This window comes from Salminus brasiliensis, chromosome 10 (genome assembly GCF_030463535.1).
Source record: "Salminus brasiliensis chromosome 10, fSalBra1.hap2, whole genome shotgun sequence".
NCBI classification, from domain to species: domain Eukaryota; kingdom Metazoa; phylum Chordata; class Actinopteri; order Characiformes; family Bryconidae; genus Salminus; species Salminus brasiliensis.
The window spans coordinates 39,531,011-39,554,028 of record NC_132887.1 but is presented as its reverse complement, the minus strand read 5'-3'; the positions used below and the strand labels follow the sequence as shown (position 1 = coordinate 39,554,028).

Below are 23,018 nucleotides of genomic sequence, written 5' to 3'. Positions count from 1 at the left end.
AGTTTGTCATTTGCCTTCTGACAAAGGATCCACATGTCAAAAGGAGAGGCTCAAGCATATACTTTTATGACATATGCAATATAGGGCAACCAATCAGAACAGAGGTCATTTACATATGTCTTATTATGTATCGTGCTTAAAGGCACAGTAACAGATCAGTCACTTTACTACTAAGGGATTTTCCAGCTTTTATGGGACAGTTATGGACCTCTTAGAGAGCTTCCAAAAAACACCTGTAGGCCACCAAAACTGAGAAAATCAAACTCCTCTCTCACTTCAGATCTGAACATGTCTACACGTGAGTGGACGACTAAGAAGACGACGGTGGTGTGTTTGAAAGGATGTGGAGAAGGTCCAGAAATGCTGACTGAGAAAATCAACCTGACAAATCTTACCAAGAAGCTGCAGCTACTGCCCTCAGAACAATGACCAGGAACGGCCAGCCCAGACTCCAGACCTCAACATCATTGAATGTGTTTGGGAGGACTGTGGGAAATGTGGGATGGGGAGAAGTAGAAAACGCTTTGATGTCTAAGGCTGAACGTTTGAAGGTGTGGGAAGAGTTTCCTGCAGAAATTGTTGAAGCTCGCAGTGAAAGTGAGTCTCCTGAGAAGAACCAAAGCTGTCATGAAGCTCTATCACCTCTGATATTTAGACTTAGTCGTTTCGTTTAGTCATTTTCCCCTGATGCTCAAAAATGAAGAGTTTGCACTCAGCGGCCTTTTCGGGTTCTGCCGTTTGGCTTCGGCTTTTCTTTCTTTGGTCAGAAACGAGCTTAATCCCAAGCAGGCGGGAGCAGAAATGCAGGCTACCTTACGTCTGATCTCCATCACTCTTTCCATCCAGTCTCTGCTTCCCTCCCTCTCTTTTTTCTCCAGGGTGGCCAGCTTTAATTCCCGCTCTGGGTGAGAATGTCAGAGTTTAGAGACTTTCTGGACAGTTCCCACAGCCTCTCGGCCGTCACACATCTCTAATCCCCTGGAGAGAGGGGTGGATGTGGGGCAAGAGAAAGAAAGACAAGTGTAAGTACATGGACAGAACAGAACAGTTCACTGCTTCGTGCACTACCTTCATACAGCAAACGCTTTTTCCACTTAAAATCATTCAGGTCAACTACCCAGCTCCGGCCTATTGAGGCACCTTCTCCACAAGACCTCAGAAGGTGTCCGTCCTGTGGTCTCCAGCACCAAGCTGTTAAGGGTAGGTCCGATAAGCAAGTCCTGTACACTGTTAAAAGTAGGAGATCCTTGAGGAACGTTGGGAGGTTCTTCAGTTTGAAACTGTGGAGAAATGTGAAGTGCGTTGAAGAACCTTCTATGAATCTTTTTTTTCCCTCAAAAGTTCCTCAAAAGCACCGTAAACGGTTCCTCCACAGTTTCAAATTGAGGAACCTCCAAAAGTGTATGAGTTGTGGCATCAATGAGCATCAATGAGCCTTGGGCACCTATGACCACCGGTCACTGGTTTAATAGGTTGTCCTTCCTTGGAGACATCCCACAAGACCTGCCTGACGTTTTGGAGATGTTCTGACCCAGGCACCCACCGATGCTAATCAACTGCTCTGGCCGATCGGCGGGAAACCTGCCTTTGGCTTGTTTTTCCTTCAGACCTGATCCCTGTTTGCTAGTAACACTGCATCACACACACTTCAGTAACAAGCCAGGAAACAATTGCCCAACCAGCGTATCAGATCCGAGCCGAGCTTTTGGGGCAATAACTGGGATTAATTTCAGCAAGTCTTTGTAGCACGTAATTATGAGATTACAGAGCAGGAACTGCTTTGATTCTTCTGATTTTAACACCTTAGTGGGGCCGGTTCGGTTGGAGAGCAGGTGAAGAATGAAGAACGCTGGTTCTCATCAATGTGGAGACCTCAGATGACCCCTACTTTGGCCACACTTGCGATGTTCATGAGCACTAAGCACTAAGCAAGAGTTGATTATGACAGCAGGCTTTGGGACGTCGTCCAGGTTGCTAGGCTAAGGATCTGGACAGTGCCAGCAGCTGAAATGGTGCTGGGAAGGCGACAGTTCAAATCATCACCCGTCGGACGAGGGCCGGCCATTTCCGAAGATTCCTCATCCTGTTTCTCAGACAACTCTCCGCCTGAAGCCGGGGGGGGAGGGGGGCGGGGGTAGTGATCATAGTGGGCTTTTACTTTCTGATATTTACATCAAGCTGTGATAAACAACTTGGAACAAGCCCCGATTTGTTTGAACCCACCCAGATGATTCTTCTTGACCGGGTGTGCTGAAGTGAGCCGGGTTTCACCAACATGAAAACCCGAGAGATGACTGTGATGAGACAGACTAAGCCAGTGCTGGACAGACATTACAAAAAGCAGCCGTGTTATTAGAATAAAGAAACCACTGGTCAGCCAACAACCAGCCACCCAACAGGTCACTTGAGTATTAATATAATGCTGAGACTGAGACGAGACAGAGTCAAAGTAATGTAGTGACTGAGACGAGACTGACTCAACACAATGCAGTGACTGAGACGAGACTGACTCAACACAATGCAGTGACTGAGACGAGACTGACTCAACATAATGCTGAGACTAGACTGACTCAACATAATGCTGAGACTGAGACAAGACTGACTCAACATAATGCTGAGACTGAGACGAGACTGACTCAACATAATGCAGTGACTGAGACGAGACTGACTCAACATAATGCTGAGACTGAGACGAGACTGACTCAACACAATGCTGAGACTAAGAAGAGACTGACTCAACACAATGCTGAGACTAAGAAGAGACTGACTCAACACAATGCTGAGACTAAGAAGAGACTGACTTGACATAATGATGACGGAGACGAGACTGACTCAACACAATGCTGAGACTGAGACGAGACTGACTCAACACAGTGCTGAGACTGAGATGAGACTGATGACGGAAACGAGACTCACTCAACATAATGATGACGGAGACGAGACTGACTCAACACAACGCTGAGACGAGACTGACTCAACATAATGATGACGGAGACGAGACTGACTCAACACAACGCTGAGACGAGACTGACTCAACATAATGCTGAGACTGAGATGGGACTGACTCAACACAACGCTGAGACGAGACTGACTCAACATAATGCTGAGACTGAGAAGAGACTGACTCAACATAATGCTGAGACTGAGACGAGACTGACTCAACATAATGCTGAGACTGAGACGAGACTGACTCAACATAATGCTGAGACTGAATAAGGCCAAGACAAATAATTCAGAGAACAAGATGAGATCAAGCCCAAACAATGTTGAGATCATGATGAGTCAAAATAATGCTGAGACCGAGAGAGGCAGAGCCTAACCCTCTAAACGGTCCTGACTCTGAAACAGTCCTGACTCTGTAGAAAACACTTTTCAAACTAAGAGGCCGGGTCATCTCTAAAGTGAGAGATGAAGTGTCCTGTCATCATTTTGCAAACTCAAGACTTTCCCAGAAGCACCAGGGGAACCCTCTCTCTCTCTCTCACACACACACACACACACACACACACACAAAAACATGTCAATCAAAACCCCAGCATGGCTCTGGTCTGTCTCTCCCTCTCTGTTTTTTTTTCATTGCTCAGAGATTTTCTCATCAGTGTCAGGTTCTAGCCTGCGAAAAACCCAGAGATTAACACACACACACACACACACACACACACACTTCACACTTCTCAGCAGACACAACGTCTCGGCTTCTATCTTACTCAAAGTTCTCTGAAGAACACACACACACACACACACACACACACACACACACACACACACACACACACACACACACACACACTCCATCACATTAGAGCACTGGGCTGGGTGGTCACGTACATCGGTCAGGTCGAGTCCGAGCCGGCCAGAACCAGGTGGGACCGGCAGCAGCCGGACAGCCTTTCCCCGAACTGCTTAAACTCGAATACCTCAGGAGGAGATTAATAAACTGCCCAGGGAGAGAGTGTGTGTGTGTATGAGAGTGTGTGTGTGTGTATGAGAGTGTGTGTGTGTATGAGTGTGTGTGTGTATGAGTGTGTGTGTGTGTGTATGAGAGAGAGGGGAGGCACTTTAACCGAATATCACTGAGGATTGTGAGGAAATCAGTGGAGGTGATTTAGAGTTCAGTCCGATGAACAGCAGAGGGCGTGGCACATAATCTGTCAATCTCCTTCAGTAATGATTCTGATTGGTCAGCTTAAGGATCATGAGGTACAATTACTATAGGTCTGTACATTCTGTCCAGGGCAACACCAAAGTTCTAGGTCACATCACGACTGACCGGTTCTTCTGTATTTAGCATTTGGTCTATTAGGATCTAGCACCCAGACATGTAATATCTGTCTAGCACCCTGGCAGTTAATATCCAATCAGGCACCTGGTCAGCATTTATTAGAAGAAGCTAGCCCTCAGTTAGAATCTAGCACCCAGACATGTCTAGCACTCCAGCTGTTAGCATCCAATCAGCAGTCGCTTAAAGTAGCTAGCCCTCAGACAGTTCGTATCTAGCTAGCCCTCAGTAAAAGTAGCTAGCCCTCAGACAGTTCGTATCTAGCCAGCACTTTATGAAAGTAGCTAGCCTTCAGACGGTCTCTAGCTAGCATTCATTAGAAGTATCTAGCACCCAGACATGTAATATCTATCTAGCACTCTGGCAGTTTTTATCCAATCAGCAACAATTAAAAGTAATGAACACGTGGGCAATTAGTATCTATTAGTATCTGATAAAAGTAGCTAGCCTTCAGAAAGTCAGTAACTAGCCGTATAAAGTACCCAGCACTTAGATAAGCTGGGATCTCCATAACAGTACATACAGGCAGAAGTTAACTTGCTAACAATAATCAGGCTGTAAGCGGAGTGGACAGATCAGGTAACCTAATGGTAGCAATCGAACTTAATGGTTGCTCAAAATACTGCACACGATCTAGACACCCCGAAAAATCCACCACCTGCATGAGCTTCAGCTGAAGAAGGACCAGAACGCCGTGCTTTTGTACAAGCTTTTAATCGTATCAAGGTTCATTTTGTTCAACAGTACCTTGTATCTCACCTGCTGCTGCTGTTGGTGGTACATCGTTTGTTTTGTTTTTAATGACAGTGACAGTTAAATTGTGGGCATTTGCTTCGTCTTCCTCATCCTTCCCTCTGTTCTTCTCCAGAGACGTACAATGGGGGGGTGGACAGAGAGGAGACGTGGAGGAGCGGCCCATGCCTGCTGATCTGGGGTCAGTTCTGACCTCTCGAGATTGCTTGGAAGATCTGGACTGCCTGATCGGTATTTCTGAGGGACATCTTAAGAGGTTCTAAGCCGCCTGATCCAGCTGGAGAAAGCACTGCACTTCTAGTGCTTTTTAAGATTAAGGTTCTAGACGTGCTCTAGGTCAACAGCTCTCTTGAAGTTATTGAAGTACAGGGAAAGTACTACGCATGCTAATGAGATGCATGCGACAGATGTAGCAGTTATAGAGACCGGGTCGGAAAACTGCTGGGATGTTTCCTGGCTAAAGGTGGAGATTCTCCAAACGCTTCTCCAATTTTTTTTAGAAACGGCCCCACGCTTTGCCGTCATGTTTAATTTCACCTAAATCCGAAACCTTGAAATGCTCCCTTCAACCAAACAATGCTAATGTGGCTAGTGAAGAAAAGCTTCCTGGCACAAAAGCCGCCGTTCACTGAATCGGGAGTGCTGAGCAGCAGAATTCGGGAGCCTGGCGGTGACGAAGACCCAATTTTGATCAACAATCTTAGGGCTTGGGGGTCTCTCAGAGTACCCGAGTCCTCATATTTCAAACCCAACTAAAATCAGCCAAATTTAAGCTTAATGATTAACCCTCATTTTAAATATGACCCAATTCTGCAGCGTAAAATGCATCCAATAGACAGCAGTGCAGCGTTAACAATGGTGGCGATGGCGCAAATGGACTGAAATCAGCTGTGAACACATTAAACTGCTCAAGTCTGATGCCTGTAGGTGCTGAATAATGTGTCAAGCTGAGCTTCCCAGATATGGATCACTGTACTAACATATTTGAGATCAAATTTATGGCGACTCCATGGAAACTAGACTTATTTATTATTGTAAATCAGATTTTAAAAAAGCCCCATGCTGGCGAGTTCTTAGGCTTCCTTGCTCTTTTAGTTTCAGAGGCAGTTTAGAAAGCGGTGAAATGTACTGCACTATAAAAGTTCCATTTTATACGTCATTTCTGAAGGCGTTGTATACCTAGCGTCAGGAGAGCCGCTGATTGAATCCTGATGTAACGAACGAACTATTCACAATTATTCAAATTGTTCAAATCCTTTAACACTACACTGTTTAATTTAACGCAGTATTGGCCTTCGCGACACTGCTACATCGCATAGGGCTTGATAACGGCAATGATTCTAACCAATCACAGTTCCAGATGTGTTTCTGTGGGTTTTCCTGTGAAGATCTTCAGACAAGCAAAGTAAAAGTAGATCATTTCAGGCTAAAACGATACAGGCCAGTGTGTTTTTAATAGTATTTTTAGTATTAGCACTACCCCCTTGCCCATACAGCGCAGCCTCAACTGCAGCGCCATCTGGGCAGGCCATAGTGTTCACAGAGAATCGGAAGCCAGCACTGTTAGCGCCGTTAGCACTGTTTGGTTGAAACCTCTTCAGCAGTCACAAGAGTGAGAACAGAGCTCAGATCAGCTTAAAAGAGCAACTTCCACCAACACCATTTCACTCACACATTCACTCACGCTCACACACATCCACACTGCACTCTTTATACAAACACATGCAAAAAGTGGCAACAAGTGCTGTCGAAGTTTTCCATTACTGTCCTGCCTCTGCCTTCTCTACGCGCTGTGCTTTCACAGCCTCAAATGGGTTTTACAATAAGCTAAAGAACAAACACTTAAACAAGTCAACCTGCTGTAGGCTCTCCCACATCAGCGGTGCTATCCAGACCACTTCCCGTGCCCGTTCACTCTATCTGGAGCTAAGCAACCTCCATTTGAGAGGGTCTGGGGTTGGTTGTATTTCCACCAGACCTCAGATTTGTTCCATTTTTATAAATTCTGCCTACGCCAAGTCGTTTAAGCCTGGTTTGAATGTGGTTAAAGGGTCTAATTTGGTACGTTAGCCAAACAGCTTAGCAACCAGAGGGAGCCGGGCTGGGAAGCGCCAGATAGGTTCAAAACAAAAAAAAAAGAAAAAAAAAGAAAAAAAAAAGAAAAAGAATAAAATAATAAAAAAAAAAATTCCACAAAATAACAAATCGTCTAAATGCCTCCCATAAAGCATCTCTTCCATTCTAAAGCAAAACACATGACACGATCGCTGAGTTTTAAACGGCGCTTTTGAGCCCAAATCAAGACGTCGGCCACCGGTCAACTCAACTCTCTTCCGGTAAAACCTCACAGTCCAAGTTGTCTCTCGTCCAGTCCGTCCGAAGCCGCCCTGCTCTCGCCCGCTTTAGCAGTGGCCCAGTGGAGGATGGCCTGGTTGTTGGTGGTTTTGTAGCCTAGCCTAGCGTGTGGTGGTTTCGCGGCGCATGCATTAAGGCTGGACGGAGGGGTGCTGGGAGTGGCCGGACTGTACTCCCGGCTGCGCTTGGGGAGGGGGCAGTTGGGGAGGGTGCTGCTGCGCCCCGGAGTGTGTGTTCGGGGAGGGAGGGGGCGTAGGACGCTTGAACTTGTCCGGGCTGTTGCTTCTCCTGGGGGACGGCCTCTGTGTGGAGAGACAGAGCATGAATAAAACAGTTCGATGGAGGAAATCAGGGAATCATTGACTTCAACAACAGGAATCCAGTGATTAGACACAGTTTAGATGGTTCCTTAAAGAGGCTGCCAACTGAGCGAGCTGTAGAGCCCGGTAAAGATGTACTACCGACTGTCAAGGAAACACCAATGGGCTTCAGGCACAATCATCTTCATTAGGTGCAGTATTTTGTTTTCAACCCTGCTCTTGTCAACATGGTCCTAACCATGTCGAACTGCATAAGCCTGGATAACCAATCGCCCAACCCCCTCGTTAGCACTCGCCCCATATCGCTGCGAGGATGAGGACTGTGAGCGCAGCCAGCCCCCGCCTCTTCTCGAACTGCCGCAGATGCAATGTCACCAGGCAGCCGACGCACTCTGAGGAAAGTGCTCCGATGCATCGGCTAGCAGGCGTCCAGGCCGTGAAGAGGGTAGACAGATAAAGACAGATAGAGAGAGCACCATCTACCCACCTGGAGAAAGCTCTCTCTGACTCAAGTACCCGTGATTCAAACAAGCGATCCTCAGGTCATAGTGGCAGCGGCTTAATTCCCTGCGCAAGGGGGTTGTAAGAAGAAATGTCTTATTGGGAACGCAATTTTTGAAGGTCTCCAATATTCTCGTAAGAAAGTCGTATTTATTTTCTTAAGACCCCTCGTGTGTTTATCCTAAAATCTTTTATAAGCTTTTCCCCCCCATTAAGAAAGTTTTTGTAAATCCTATTTAAACAAGAACATGCAACACCACCTCTGTGATCTGTAAGATTGACTTCTGCCAGAAAATAAAAGCTTAACGCTAAAAAAAAACAAACACGCAAGGCTGCCGTTGCGGTGTTGTTTAATATGTTGTTTATCGTCATAAGAGCTACATAAGAGCAAATCGCATGGCATTTAAACACCTTTATTATAGTTTTAACTGTAATATATATATATTTTTTTACCTTAGTCAATAACGATCAAGGCAGAAATCTTCAGGGTAATTTCCAAAAGTTAACTGCCTCCTTAAAAAGCTTTTTCTTATTGACAAGTAGAAATGACCCATTTTATTGAGTTATTATTATTATTATTATTATTATTAAGAAGTAGTTTTTCGCTAGTAATTACTGATCGACAGGCCAGCAAACTTACACAGAGTTTGTGTAGATTAGAGGTCTTCAAATCTGGACCTTGAAACCAGTTTCCAGTCCTGGACTCTGTGATCCTTGGTAGGTGTGACATTACGTGGCCAATCAGCTACAATAACTGGTCCCTGAACTTGCAGAGAGAACAACATCCAGGACTGGAAACTGGACTCAAGGTTCAGATTTAAAGACCTGGGGTGTAGATCAACAGGTCACTAGTGAGATGCTTGTACATGTGTGTGTGTGTGTGTGTGTGTACATGAGAGATGCCAGCCACTCTGTTGTTCTGGCTTTATCCGTGCGAATGGACGGTGTCCAGCGCACTACAGAACATCAAAGGGCCCTGAACCTTCCATCGCCAAAACAAACATCTCTCGGCAACCGCTCAGTCCCCGTAGCAACCAGTTCCGCTCTAATCCAGCTCCTTGAAAGAAACCACAAAACTCCAAGAGGAGCAGAAACTACAGGGGCTTAGGAAGAAGAAAATGCAAACTGCTCAAATTCCCAACAAGAACCAACAAGAGGTTCCACTGGCAGCATATTCGACTTCCAGCCACTTACAAGGCTGATAGATCAGAATTTGTAAGTTACCACTTTCTTCTAATGGTAGGATCAGAAGAACCAGGTCAGAAGAGCAGAGAACAAGAGTGAGAGAAACAGAGGACGACGGGGTTGCCCTTAACCTGAGTGGGTGTGCCCCCACACCTGACATTTAGCTAATTGCTTTCAGGCTGGGAGTGGGGAGGTGCCGAGTTTCCTTGAGGCTCAGTGACTAAGCTCTCGTTTTCTTTCAGTCTATGTGAAGAGTGCCCGTTAAAACAGCTAGAGAGAGAGTATAAAGTGTGTGTGTGTGTGTGAGAGAGAGAGAGAGAGAGTGCGAGTATTGTGACTATAAAAACACACAGCGAGCATGTGTTGTTGTATTTATACTGTGTGAGAGTGTAGGCATACACGTAGTGTAACGATACTGCATCTGTGTGGGGGATGTGCAGCCCTGTCAGTGATGCATGGTGTGTGTGTGCGCGTGTGTGTGTACATGAACACTGAGGTTCTGGGTAGATGCGCAGCACTGGCAGGGTGATCTATTGTGTGTGTGTGTAAATAAAAGCGTACCTGAACTCCGTGGGAGGGACCTGGGTGGATGTGCAATCCTGGGGGGGTGTAGTGGGGGAGAGGGGCCCGGCTGAGTGTGGCTGGAGGCGTGAAGCCCACCGTGTGACTGGCGTACGACAGACCTGCGCAACAGAGGGTTAAAAGGTCACAAACTACCTTGAATACAGACTTTTCTAACAAGGTATCAAAGCTTAAATTCTCAGATTTATACAGAATTGACAGACTTATACATTCTCCTCAATTTTTGCTTAAATTCTTCGTTCAATTCTTATTTGAGGACACGTGTATATAGCATAACACCCACATGACTTATATCAGAAGGTTCAGAACAATCTCAGCTCTCTCTGTAATGAGCCCATGTGACCTTGAGCCCTGTGTGAAAAGATACTCAGACCCTAAACCTGAAAAACTGAAGACGTCAGATCTTAGAAATTCTTCAGATTTCCTGTGAAATCATCCTTTTACTCACGTGGTCAAATTGCTTTGGTGCTGGAAACGGGGCTACCTGAGACTTCGCTTCACTGAAGCCACGAAATGTATGAATGTATACATTTACAATAAATTAAATTATGTAAAATCATGCAGTCAGTCACAAAACTGTCTAAACACTGTCCACTGTAAATGTTTACTTCTCCAAAAACACACAGAACAAAAAAATATTTAACATGTAATATAGAAATAATATTTCTTTATAGATATTAAAAAATTCCCCTTTAAAATGACTTCTTTATTTATGGCCATTGGTCAGTTTTTACACAAAACAGACAGATGGGAGGACTGAAACAAGGGCAGGCTCTACAGATCCAGGACTGTAGAGTCACTTAAGCAAGACAAATAAGCATGATATGGGTGAGAGGAAGAGGAAAAAATAAAAATAAATAAATAAAACAAAAACAGGGAAGACCGTCACGTATTAACGTATACAGGAATTGTAGATCAGTATTTTGTTTTTACACATAATTGACATCGCACTGGCCCAGAGGGTTGAAGGAGTAGTTTAATTGTGTGCAGTTGAACAGTGTAGATTATAAGCACAGTGCTAACTGGTGAGCGCCCATTGCGACACTACCCAACATCCACATTAATGAGCTTAATTAAAAAAATTAATCACTTAATTAAATCAGGTTGTTTTGAGTAGAAAGTAACAGATGCTGTCATTCACAGCAATTCTCTCCCCAAATACCTTTTTAGTGCAAGAGCAGGAGGACCTTAAACCCCTTCAATTATTATTATTATTATTTTTGCCCATTTCGTCTCCACGTTAGACATGGCAGAGAGCCACCAGCCCCTTCTACGCTCCTGTAATCATTAGCCTACTCTCTTTATCAGTCTTTGTTCTGGTTCAAGTCAAAAGGCGCAGTCTGAGTAACCGATTTATCCTTGATCTCCATGGTAACAGATCAGTTTGTACAGTTTCTCAGAAACGCTTGAACAACGTCCATATGAGGCCCGGTTGTTAACAGGCAGGAAAAGGTTTAACTTTGTGTAATGGCTATTTCAATGGTTCGGTTGGGAAGTCTAGCCATTCACTCACAACAGCACAGAGAGACTGCGAGCATGTAGTTTCTAGTGGTGAAATTATATTATTTCTTAAATTAGGGTTCAAATAAATCAAAGGATTATATTTCTAGAAAAATACATCCTTTGCTATTCATCAAAGCCACTGGGTGCAGTGTGCTGTATGGTGCTAGTGTGTTTACGCGGTGAGTCTAGGCAAGGCTTGTTGATGTTCCAGCAACATACCTGGGGAGATGGGGCGGCTGGAGGAGGGTGAGGGAGTGTAGGGGATGGGACTGGACACGGTGCGGGTTCTCAATCCCTGAGCAGACATCTCATTAAAATACCTACAGACAAAAGAGACAGACCTGATGACATCCCTGAACATGTAGAAGAATTTGGTGGTTTACTACCGAACCGGTGTTGCTCCACCCCAACACACAATGACACAATCAGACCCAACATTTCCAGGTGTGAAATTGAGTCACTTTAAATTGAACATGGTTCCAGTGGTCAGTGATCTGAAGGGGAGCAGTGGAGAGCTTTGTGCTTTGTGTTTGCGGTGTAGACCATGGTGGTACCTCTCGTCATCCATCTCCAGGCTGCTCTCGCTCTCGCTGAGCTGCCTGCACAGAGCCTCTCTCCTCTCCATCTCTCTCTGCAGCTTCCTCTGCAGACGCATGTTCTCCTCCCGCATTTGCCGCTCCTCCTCGATGTACTGAGCCCTCTTCTCCGTGTCTACGGGACAAAACAAACAATAAAGGGGTGTGAAAAAAATGATCTGGGTCCAAAATCTGAAGAATAAATCAAAATGAAAAGCAGTATGTCCTTGTATAACTTATTACATCATCTGCTGCAGTTATGACAATGCAGAGAGCTCCATCTAGTGGCTGAACATCACTAATGCGCATAAACACACTTAGGCATGCCATGAAACATCAAAAATGTGATAAATGAGAACAATAGCAACCACAAACTGAAATAAATGAATCACAAAACTCTGCAAGTCAGTGGTAACGATCTAGATATGTGCTCTGTAGTCGTGCTTAGTGGGTGTAGCACAGGTTGTAGGCTCTGCAGCTGCCTCTGTGTGTGCGTGTGTGTGTTGCTCACGCTGTAGCTCAGTTGTGCGCAGGCTGCGTTTGAGCCTCTCCACCTCGCTCTTCAGGAAGCGAATGTGCCGCATCATGTTCTCAGGAGAGTCAATCTCCATGGAAACCTCTCGTGGAGAAGGCGGGGCCGACACGGGCTGGTCAAGCTTCTCCTGCAAGATCCTGTCAATCAGAAAGGAGGTGGAGGAGGGCTAGGTCAAGATTCTAGTCTGTTTTTAAATAACACAAATTAATAGACAAAAGTATTTGGACACCTGCTCATTTTCTTATTTCTTTCTAAAAATCAAGGGTCTTAGAGTTTATGCCACATTTGTTAAAGTAACTGGAGTGTCTGCTGTCCACGGAAGAAGACTTTCTACTAGATTTTGGAGGAGCACTGCTGTGAGAATTTGATTGCACTCAGTGACACGACCGTTAGTGAGGTCAGGATGTTGGGTGGTCACCACCAGGGGATCCCAAAGCATCCCAAAAGTACTGGACTGAGCTTCTCCACAGCTCAAGACTGAGGGGCTTTAACCCCCTGGCATTAGGCATGTTGACAGTAGGTGTGTCTACAGGGATTAGACAAGCCGTGTCCGTGCACTTGCACATCTGTGTCAGCAATGAGTGCAACTTACAAGTAGCTGAATTTATTCATTAGAAACAGAGATATTTGGACTTATTTTAATGAACTTAATGAATTATTAAAACAACAGATCAGCACCTCTTTTCAGCCTCCAGCTTGTCCATCCGCTTCCAGAGCCGGTTAACGAGCGCCTCCTGCTCCTGTTCTAGAGTGTTCTCCAAGTCTATCTTCTCACGGCGCAGCTGAAAACATACACACACACACACACAAAAATGTTGCTCAAATGCAGGCTGAATGGATATATATATATATATATATATATATATATATATATATATATATATATATATATATATATGACAGTCCCCAAATCATCTCTTGGATGATCCACACCCCAGCACAGCACTCAAGCATGTATGACCAGTTAGAGTGGCCTTAAGTCTGGATGAAGGTGGACCTCCAGGAGGCAGGTTGGTCATTCTATGTAATACTGATGTCTTGCCTTTGCCATCGATTTCTGAACTTCTTTTAAATTATTGATCAAAAGTGGGCGTGGCTTACGCCACAAATATCAGACTACTGAAGTGTTCCTGCCATTAATAAAACTTATCATTTCAAAAACTAGAAAATGTCATATGGTCAGCAGCCCTCCTCCCAGGAAGACCTACCCGCCAGCAGTTTGTCAGCTGGGGAACACCTATTGGGTCGGAATTAGGTCTGTATGAAGGTAGACCTCCAGAAGGCAGGTCGGTGACCAATGGTTGGAACATAATAGAACATAATTTAGACACCAGCCACCAGCCTAGACCCTGAACCAGGCATGTTTAAATAACGACTAGCTCAACTGTAGACACTCTAATATTAACCTAACTGCCCAGGACAGAACAGAGCTGGGCAATATGACTATATTTTATCATATCGTGATAAATGATGTTATTGTGATAATAATAATAATATGCTTTTCTAAGCATATGGGGAGACTGTTAGGGCTTAATAAACACTGATCAGCTGCAGGTTTCATTACTAACAGTGTAATTAGGTTTAATTAGATGAAGAGCAGCAGATGTTGAGTAGAAATGTATTGTATATATAATATATAATAAATATTGTGATCCAGTATTTTTACCATATCGCCTAGCCCTGCTTCTAAGTGTTGTTATTTTTTTTCAGATACATTAGCATGTACTAAATTCTCTCATAGCACCGCTAGAGCAAACTCCACCGTTCAGACGTCCTCAAACGTCAGCAGGTGGAGCAGGACCAGCCATGCAGACATAAGGCAACTCGAAAATGAAGCGAGTGCTGAGAAGTTTCAAGCGCGGCAGTCGTACTTGTTCTAGGGTGAGCTGCTTGGAGATGGTGTCGTTCTCCAGCTTCTTGATCTTCTTCATCAGCTTGTTAACCTGAAACTCCTGCTCCTGCTCCAAATGCTGCTCCAACTCAGCCTTCTCATGCTGGAGCTACAGAAAGACACAGAGAGAGAGGGAAAAAAATGGCATATTATATTTTTATATAAACAAAACTAGTCCAAAACACAAACCTTTGCCTGCTTATTTTTACAGATAGGAGAACATCATATCACATAACATGGTCAGTAAAACCGCATAATGGAAGTCTATTTAAGAGGACTTAAGGCACATGGTCTGCACATGGTGGGGTATGAACATGCACTACTTCACAGCTCTGGTAGCTCTGATTCACGAAGGGCTGAACCAGTTAGTGACCAACAAAAATAAGCACAGTAAAAAACGAACGCAATAGGGGCCGAACGTTGTTTCTTCGGAAGGTCTGGTCGTGGTCCAGAAAATGTGTCACTACATCCTACTTAGGCGCAAACGGTGGAGGTGGTGACTCAACAACCCCGCTCAGATGCCCAGCATTCTTCCCGGCACGGCTGAGTCCATACAAAGCCTTGTTCTGTGGGTGAACTTTGGACTGTGGCGATCCCCCTACAACGCCCAGCCATGGCCTGGTCTGTTCCTGTATTACACCCAAGCAAAACTGCTCTACATTCACGCCAGAGAAACACCAGATATACTGCCTCACCGAAAGACGCTATGGCTAACAGACTGAAAATGGACAGTGTGTTTAATATTGTATATTATACTACGCACCTATATTTACGACTACAGGCACAGTCACGCTTGTCATTTAGTGCAGCAGGGAGCTGATCTGACGTGGGTGCACTGGAGCAAATGTGAGGAATGATGGGAAATGCCATAAAGATAAAACCACCCTTAAAACTGACCGATGCCTAAAATCAAGGCTGGAGGTCTGATGTTTGCAGAGGACCGCACTGAACTTCAATGAGGCTTCAAGGAAGGGCGTTTTAAGGGCGTACATGCACTATTGTTAGGACAAAAGTATTTGGACACTTCCTCATTCATTGTTTCTTCTGAAATCAAGGGCTTTTGTTGGAGTATCTGTCTCTACTGTGCCGGGATAAAGGCCTTCTGCTAGATTTTGGAGGAGTGTCGTTGTGAGGAACGGATTCTTTCAGTGGAGAGAGTTTCACTGCTGGGGGGCATTATACCCCTCTAGCCCATGCCTGGCGTTAGGCAGCATGGTGCTAATAGGTGTGTGTTGATCTGCTGCATAGTGTCCTATTCTATTGGCAGTACTTCTTCTCTACAGGTACTAGAGAATTTGCACATCTGTGTCAGCAATGGGTGTGAAGTAAAGTAGACGAATGCATTCACTAGAAGGGGTGTCCACAAATATTTGGACACAGTTTACAAGCCTAAATCATTACTCATATTGGCTTGGATAGACATTAAACAATGGAGCTCTGTGGGAAGACTTTACAAACACATCGACTTGGCTTTTCTAAAGATGATAATGACCGGTGACAGGCCAAGTCCAGTGTTTGTTAGCAATGTTAGCCTAGCATCTACTGCTGTACACTAAAGAAGCACACATCAGACTCTGAAAACGTCTCGGCTGATCCACTGCATCTGGGCTTACTGGTAAGTCATGATGATTAGATTTTTCACCCAACTGTTCCTTTAAAGCGGGTTCCAGCCCACCGGCCATTCTCACCAAACTCTCGCTTTAACCTACAGGAGCAGATGGAGGAGCTCTTGACCCTCCTGAGGCAAGATGTCTCAAGTACTGTACACACGGCGTGCTAACATCCAGTAAAGAACTCATACACACACACAGACACACATACACTAGAGTAGAGTAGTGTCCATTTACACCACCCCACAACACCCACACAGCCCCCTTAAAACGTGTCATCTGGTCAGCTCGACTGGAGACTGACTCAGTCTCTCCTTACTCACAGCACCTGCCCCAAACCACACACACACACACATACACACACACACACACACACACACACACACTATGTGCCCAGAGTGGGTGTTTAAATCACTGTAGAACTGAACCCAAACCCAGCGTGGCCTGCCAGCACCAGCTCTACTGATTCATCAGAGCTGTGGGTGGACCGGCTTAATATCAGGGCTGGTGCGGCAAGCGTGCCGACTGACACTCAGCTCTGGTCTTACAGTACGGCTGTATTCTGTAGTACTGTTCAATACTGACCGGCTTAAATAAACACATATTTGATAAATATTTTGATATGATGATATGTTCAATCCAATCAACATCTGGAATTACATCTGGAATCCAGATCCCCCAAACTACAGACTGCAATTTGTTCTCGACCGGTTCCGACTTTTTATTTCTGAGAATTATAAATGACATCACAGAGAAACAGTGCTGATTTATTAATACAAAAAATGAATTTAATAAATGAATGAATTAAATATATTTTTATAAGTATTAGTTTATAGTTATAATAGTAAATAAATTAAAAATGAATTAAATAAATTTAAATAGTAGCGTTTATCTGCTTCCAATTCACCCAAACACACTGACCAGAGCTTCAAACACACCCAGTTTAACCAAGTTTTCCTACTCCAGCTGAAAGACTCCGCCCACCATGTGTCATTTTTAACGAGGCGACCAATAAAACGGGAGTTATCCTGTACCAGAGTGAACGCAGGGCTGAGCGGCGGGACTGATTTCCTCATGTTTCTGATTAAAAATGCTAAACTTTTACTGTTCGTTGATTTTCTGCGTAAAGTGCTTTAGCCAAGGCTAACTAGCCTTTCGTCTGTGTTGGAGATGCTAACTGCCCTCCTGTTGTCTTGAGGGAGGCTGAAAACCAGCGAGCGCTCTGTTTAACGGCGCAGATGGACGACGCAGCGACTGTAAGAGAGGTCTGTAGGGAGCCAATTCGGCCACAGCCACGGAGCATACGACTGTGTTTACTGCAGTGCAAGTACAACTGCACCGGTTATGGAAGATCAAGCTGAAAACCGACTGATTGCAGTCCATATTCAAAGGTGATCCACTATCGATACTGCAGAGTAGTCCAAACCTATCCAGAGCCAATGTCTTGGAATCTGGCCCAGAATGGAAAACCTCCTGTGACATCCCCACACTTTCTTTTGGATCACTTTCACACACATTTAACTCACACCTGAATGGTTACAACTCACCCACTGTGTTTCAAGGCAAGCTTCGACAGCTTGCGAGGAGGGTTTGGGCTCATTTAAAACCTGATAAATTCAGAACGCTGCATAAATCTGATTGGAATGCTCGACAGCTCTGCCAGGTGTGTGTGAGGTGGAAAGGAGCTTGGAGCTTTCTAGACTGCACTGGCTTTCCTTAAGCTCTCTAGACCAACCAACTTACCACATGAGGTTCTCAAGACTAGTCTCGCATGAGCATTCTGGACATGGGAGGTTATATAGAGCTGGGCAATGAGACAATATTTCATTGTATCGTGATACATTTTGTGGTACACAAAAATGCCTTTATGAGTATTGTGGATATCTTTGTTTCAATACAAAGAGTGTTGATCAGTCTAACATAATTCAATGGGGTGAAGCACATTTTCAGGGAAAATAAAATCACAGTCCTCAGTACGGTAAAATATCATAAAAAATGTTCATGTTAAATATCGTGATATAAAAATGCTCCATATCGCCCAGCCCTACTGTTATAACTTAGGAATAAGCAGTTTGTGCTGCTTTGCGTGTAGTTGCAGAGTTATCATCAATCCTTATGGTGTAATAAAAGCTGTGGAGCATGAGGGGTTCATATTAAAACACATAAGCTATAATAATTAATTATTAATAATGAATAATTATTAATAATAATAACGATCGTTTTTAACATCCTTATATTTTAAAAGTGATGACAAAAACATGACAAAAAGGCTGAAAAGTTTGTGTGTGTGTGTGTGTGTGTGTGCTCCCATCTAATAATCTTGGTATATTGAGGAAAACCATGGCTGCAAATTTGGGTTGGGGGAATACCAGGGGTCCATGATGTATAGCCAGGGGGTGTCTTTAATAAACAACATTGACATGAGCTCAAAAGACAAGTGATTGTTACAAGGGGTTTCACTGGTTTTGCTAAGCAGTTCCAGTTGCTGCTATGGGGTCACTAGGTGGCTGCTGTGGTCTCCCAGGTGGCTACTAGGGTTGTGGCAATGCAAACTGATCCATTTGTGAGAATCTGTGGAACTTTGACTATAATTTTATCATCATACATGTATTAACATTAGACGTCACGCCATATTTTTTTGAAGACCACTGCATGCACAAGCTGACCATTCCGTAAGCGCTTTATAGTCATCGCAAAAGAGTCTGCTCCTTTATGACGGTTGTCTAAGTCGGTGATGATTTAACCCCATCTAAACACTCCGTTATGAGGAGTTTCTGGGAGCAGACTAAAGCCATCACAGCAACACGAGATACTACGAGCAACTACGTTCTTCTGGGACAAACAGCACGAAGAAATCAGACATGCCCAACATCACCATCCATCCGCAGACCCTGCCACACTACAAGTCCCTATGGTGTGTTTTTCCAGTGTTCTGGTCTGGGCCCTTACCTGCATGAGCTTCCGGGACAGGTCGTTAGTGAGGAACTCCTCCTCTTTCTCATAGTTCACAGCCAGTGTCTCCTTCTCCTTCTGCAGAGCCTGGATCTTCTTAAACAAGGTGTTCGAGATGAACTCCTCTTCTTGTTCTGCCCTCGCTTGCTGTGAAACACACACACAAAAGGCACACTGAGATCTGACTCCCAAAATAAATGTTCCATATTATGTATATTTAGCGACAAACATGGCAAATAATAGGTCCTCAATGCTCTGGAAGACACCATCGTGCAAGGTGGTATGCATTTTGTTGCTGGAAAATCAATCCAATCAGCTACTGGTCACTGTTCAGTATGTGTGGCTATAATATTTACTGGAGGTCGACCGATATATTGGGCCGATATTTGCCAATTTTTTTTATATATCTGCATCGGCTGATATCTGTGTTTAGAAGCGTTGATTTAAAGTAACATATTAAATAAATGTCTAGTAAACTATGAAGTGTTGCTTCACTTGGTGAACCGTCGGGAACTGGCAGAATGCTCCAGCTGGTTGAAGGTTCGCTAACTTGCAGGTAACTTTAAGGACTGCAGTCGAAACCCATCAGCAGCTTCCTTGTTTAACAAATTAGCCTCAATGATAGAAATTAATAGTTTAATTGATTTTTATTTATAAATATGGTTTAAGTCAGTGTACAATAAATGACACTTAAGTTCAGAACTGCCGTGCATCCAGTTGTTATTATTAGTGTGACATTTTAGCATGTGAAACGAAAAACTTCTAGATATCGGCAAAAAAAAAAAAAAAAAAAAAAAAAAAAAAAGGTGCAAGTATTTGTCACTGTACAGCGAAATGTGTCCTCCGCATTTAACCCATCTGTGGTAGTGAACACACACACACTAGTGCACTAGGGGCAGTGAGTACACACACCCAGAGCGATGGGCAGCCAACTCCAGCGCCCAGGGAGCAGAGAGGGTAAAGGGCCTTGCTCAAGGGCCCAACAGTGGCAGCTTGCCGAGCCCGGGAATCGAACCCACAACCCTGTTATCGATAGCCTGGCGCTCTAACCGCTGAAATAAATAAATAAATAAATAAATAAAAATCGGCAGCACACATCAGCATCGGTTATAGAAAAACCCATATCGGTCGATCTCTACTATCTCTCCGATCTCTACTGGTGGTTGGTGTTTACAGGCTCTCTGTGGTTTATATGATACAAGCACTTCCCAAAGTACTACCTAGACCTGTGAACAGCTCAAAAAACTATAATGTAGGAGTGGATTTTGATCGGGAAGCAAAGTTTGCCTCTTTGAGCACATTGTGGAGATCATCAGTACTTTCAGAAGACCTACCAACTGTATGTTTCAGTACTAAGAGCTTAATTAGGGCTGAAAATGTTGCATTCTGGTCATATTCGCAATTAGACCTGTGTTAAACATTATAGTACGTATTGAGATGCATTATTTCATGAAGTGGCGGAATTCAGCATGAAAACCACAACACCTAATCGTACTGCCCATCATCTAGTACAATTAAGCAGCCCTATGTGGTCATTTGGGAGTGACCGAGCTGAGAAAACAAAGCCAGGCCATCTGATGATCCTAAATTCCAACACCTGAAATACCCCAAATCACGGCACCAGAAGCTGGTGACAAGGAATTCCAAACGGCCCAAGTCGAACAATGGCAGCAACGTAAGCCCCTAACAAAGCCGTAATCTTTGCTCTGTTCTTTCCAACGCTGGAAACCCAAACGCCAGCTCCCAGCCCGTCCACGAGCCAGCTGGAGGCATCCGTCGTGCCCTAATTACGAGATTATTCTCCCGCACCCGCTTTAGTTTTAAGAAAACAGACGAGGCCGAGATGTTAGACGAGTCATAACCTTTATCCAGACCCAAAAGACAGAGCATCACAGCTTCGTTTAGAAACCGGGACGACGAACAGCCTTTAGAATGACACATCTGTTCCATTAGAAGAGCTCCAAGCCGGACGGCCGGAGCGCCGGATCTGCGGTGGCTGAGATTTAGGTGACTGTGATGACTCAGGGGTTTCCACTAGGTTGCATTTTGGGGCCTCTAGAGCACTTCTCCAACACCATCAATGGGCTTCTTTACATCCAGACATGTCAGCAACACAGGTTACAGAGCCTACGCTATGCGGACAAAAGTATTGGGACACCTGCTCGGTCACTGCTGCTGCTGAAATCAAGGCCATCAGCTTTTACCCTTTTTGTTTTTGCTGGAGAACAGTAACCGTCTCCACTGCGCAGGGAACGCTAGGACGCTTTCTAGTAGAATTTGGAGCAGTGCTGCGGTGAGGAGTTGATTGCACCCAGCAAGAAGAGCACCACATCAACATCATCATCATCATCATCCCATCCAAAGTACTGAACAAACCACCATCCCTCCACCCCACAACACTGGGGGCTTTGTACCCCCTCTAGGCCGCCACCACACCTGGCATCAGGCAGCATGGTGCCAATGGGTCCATGTCCATCTGCTCCAGGGAGTCCTATTCTATTGGCAGTACTTCTCTCTGTGTGTGTGTGTGTGTGTGTGTGTGTGTACACTAACATCTGTGTCAGCAACGAAAACAGCTTAAAGTAGCGGAACGCCTCCGTTAGAAGGGGTGTCCACAAATATTTGGACATGGCGTTTGTGTGGAAAGCTTTATACGCTAACGTGGCTCAATTGCCTTTGTTATGATAGCTAGCTTAGCTTAGCTTAGCTTAGCTTAACGGGTGGGTTACACCCAGACAAACTAGCCAGGTTGGCTAGCTAACTAGCTAGCAAGCTAGCTACCTTGACAGATGGTGTTTCAGCTTTCGGACATAATTAGGGTCAGTTTAAAGGTCAACGAAGTGAGACGTGCTACAAATAAATAAATAAGTAAGTAAATAAATAAATAAAAATAGCAGAAGCAGCTAACTTGCTAACTAGATAGCTAGCACCGCTATTCGCTTAGCAACCAGGCTGGCTAGCTAGGTTAGCTACCTAGCGCTAGCTTAGCAACCAGCGTGCTGTGTTCTAAAGACAACAAAACGTGGAACCGGATCGGTTCCGCCGAGGTACACGAGCGACACCCGTCCCCGAGGCCTCCGCCCAACCCCAGGACCGCCTGTCATCGTCACCGCGGACCCCAGGCGCCCGTAAAAGCCCGCCAGCCTTACGATGGTGACGCTGGCTTTGCGCAGGTCGCGGTTCTCCTCCTGCAGGGATTTGCACTTCAGCTTGAACGTCTCGAGCTCGATCTTCAGCACTTTGTTCTCCTGCTGCAGCGAGGCCAGGCGGTTCGTCAGCTCCTCCAGCCGAAACTGCGAGATCACGACGCCCTGCTTGCCGCTGCCGCCGCCACCACCGCCGCTGCCGCCGGGCATTGAAACGGCGGCTGAGGATGAGGAGGACAGCGGCGGGGCGGTGGCGCTGCAGCCCGCGCCGTCCGTATCGCTCTCGCTCGCGCTGTCTGCCATGGCTGCGCCGCCGGAGCGCGAGGAGTGTGTGTGTGTGTGTGCGCGTGCCTGCGCGTGTGAGGGAGAGAAAACACTACAAGAGCCCGCGAGAGCTGCGAGGGAGTGACGAAGTGGAAGGGAGGGGGGGTGGGGGGGGGGCATACCACTGATTTCTGTTTCCTGTTCTCAAACCGAGGCAAAGTTTTACTCAAAATAATGAGATAGTATCTCAGGATAATGACTTCATATCTCATAATAATGATAGTATCTCAAAGGCATGACTTGACATCTCAAAATAAAGGCTCAGCATCTTTAAATAATGACCTAGTATCTAGACATGCTGACAAGCCCTCAAAAGAATGACTTAATGTCTCAAGATAATGAGATAATATTTCAAAAATAATGAGATGGTATCTCATGGCTTATCATCTTCAAATAATGACTTTGTATCTAAAACTACGGACAGGCTCTGAAAATAATGATCCAATATATCAGAATAATGAGATAGTGTCTCAAAATCATGACTTAATATCTCACAATAATGACTTA

General features: G+C 44.9%; 1 protein-coding gene across 1 annotated transcript; it reads right to left on the bottom strand.

The window, feature by feature from the left end:
- Window positions 1–4,977: 4,977 nt before the first annotated feature.
- Window positions 4,978–22,541, bottom strand: ccdc6a (coiled-coil domain containing 6a). The gene is made up of 9 exons (XM_072690076.1): window positions 22,191–22,541; window positions 19,039–19,188; window positions 14,460–14,588; window positions 13,267–13,370; window positions 12,565–12,725; window positions 12,033–12,189; window positions 11,698–11,798; window positions 9,955–10,076; window positions 4,978–7,689 (listed from the first exon to the last, which is right to left on the bottom strand). The coding sequence occupies exons 1-9, from the start codon at window positions 22,488–22,490 to the stop codon at window positions 7,519–7,521; spliced, it is 1,395 nt and encodes a 464-aa protein (XP_072546177.1). The 5' UTR covers window positions 22,491–22,541; the 3' UTR covers window positions 4,978–7,518.
- Between the last annotated feature and the right edge of the window lie 477 nt (window positions 22,542–23,018).

What these genes read in the sequence shown, in the direction of transcription:
- ccdc6a (XM_072690076.1), bottom strand. Translation starts at nt 22,490, where the DNA reads ATGGCAGACAGCGCGAGCGAGAGCGATACGGACGGCGCGGGCTGCAGC. An exon ending in AGCAGCTCACCCTAGAACAA is followed by an intron (nt 13,371 to 14,459) that starts GTACGACTGCCG and finishes GTATGTTTTCAG; the next exon opens with CTGCGCCGTGAGAAGATAGA. An exon ending in CTGGAGATGGATGACGAGAG is followed by an intron (nt 11,799 to 12,032) that starts GTACCACCATGG and finishes TTTTGTCTGTAG; the next exon opens with GTATTTTAATGAGATGTCTG.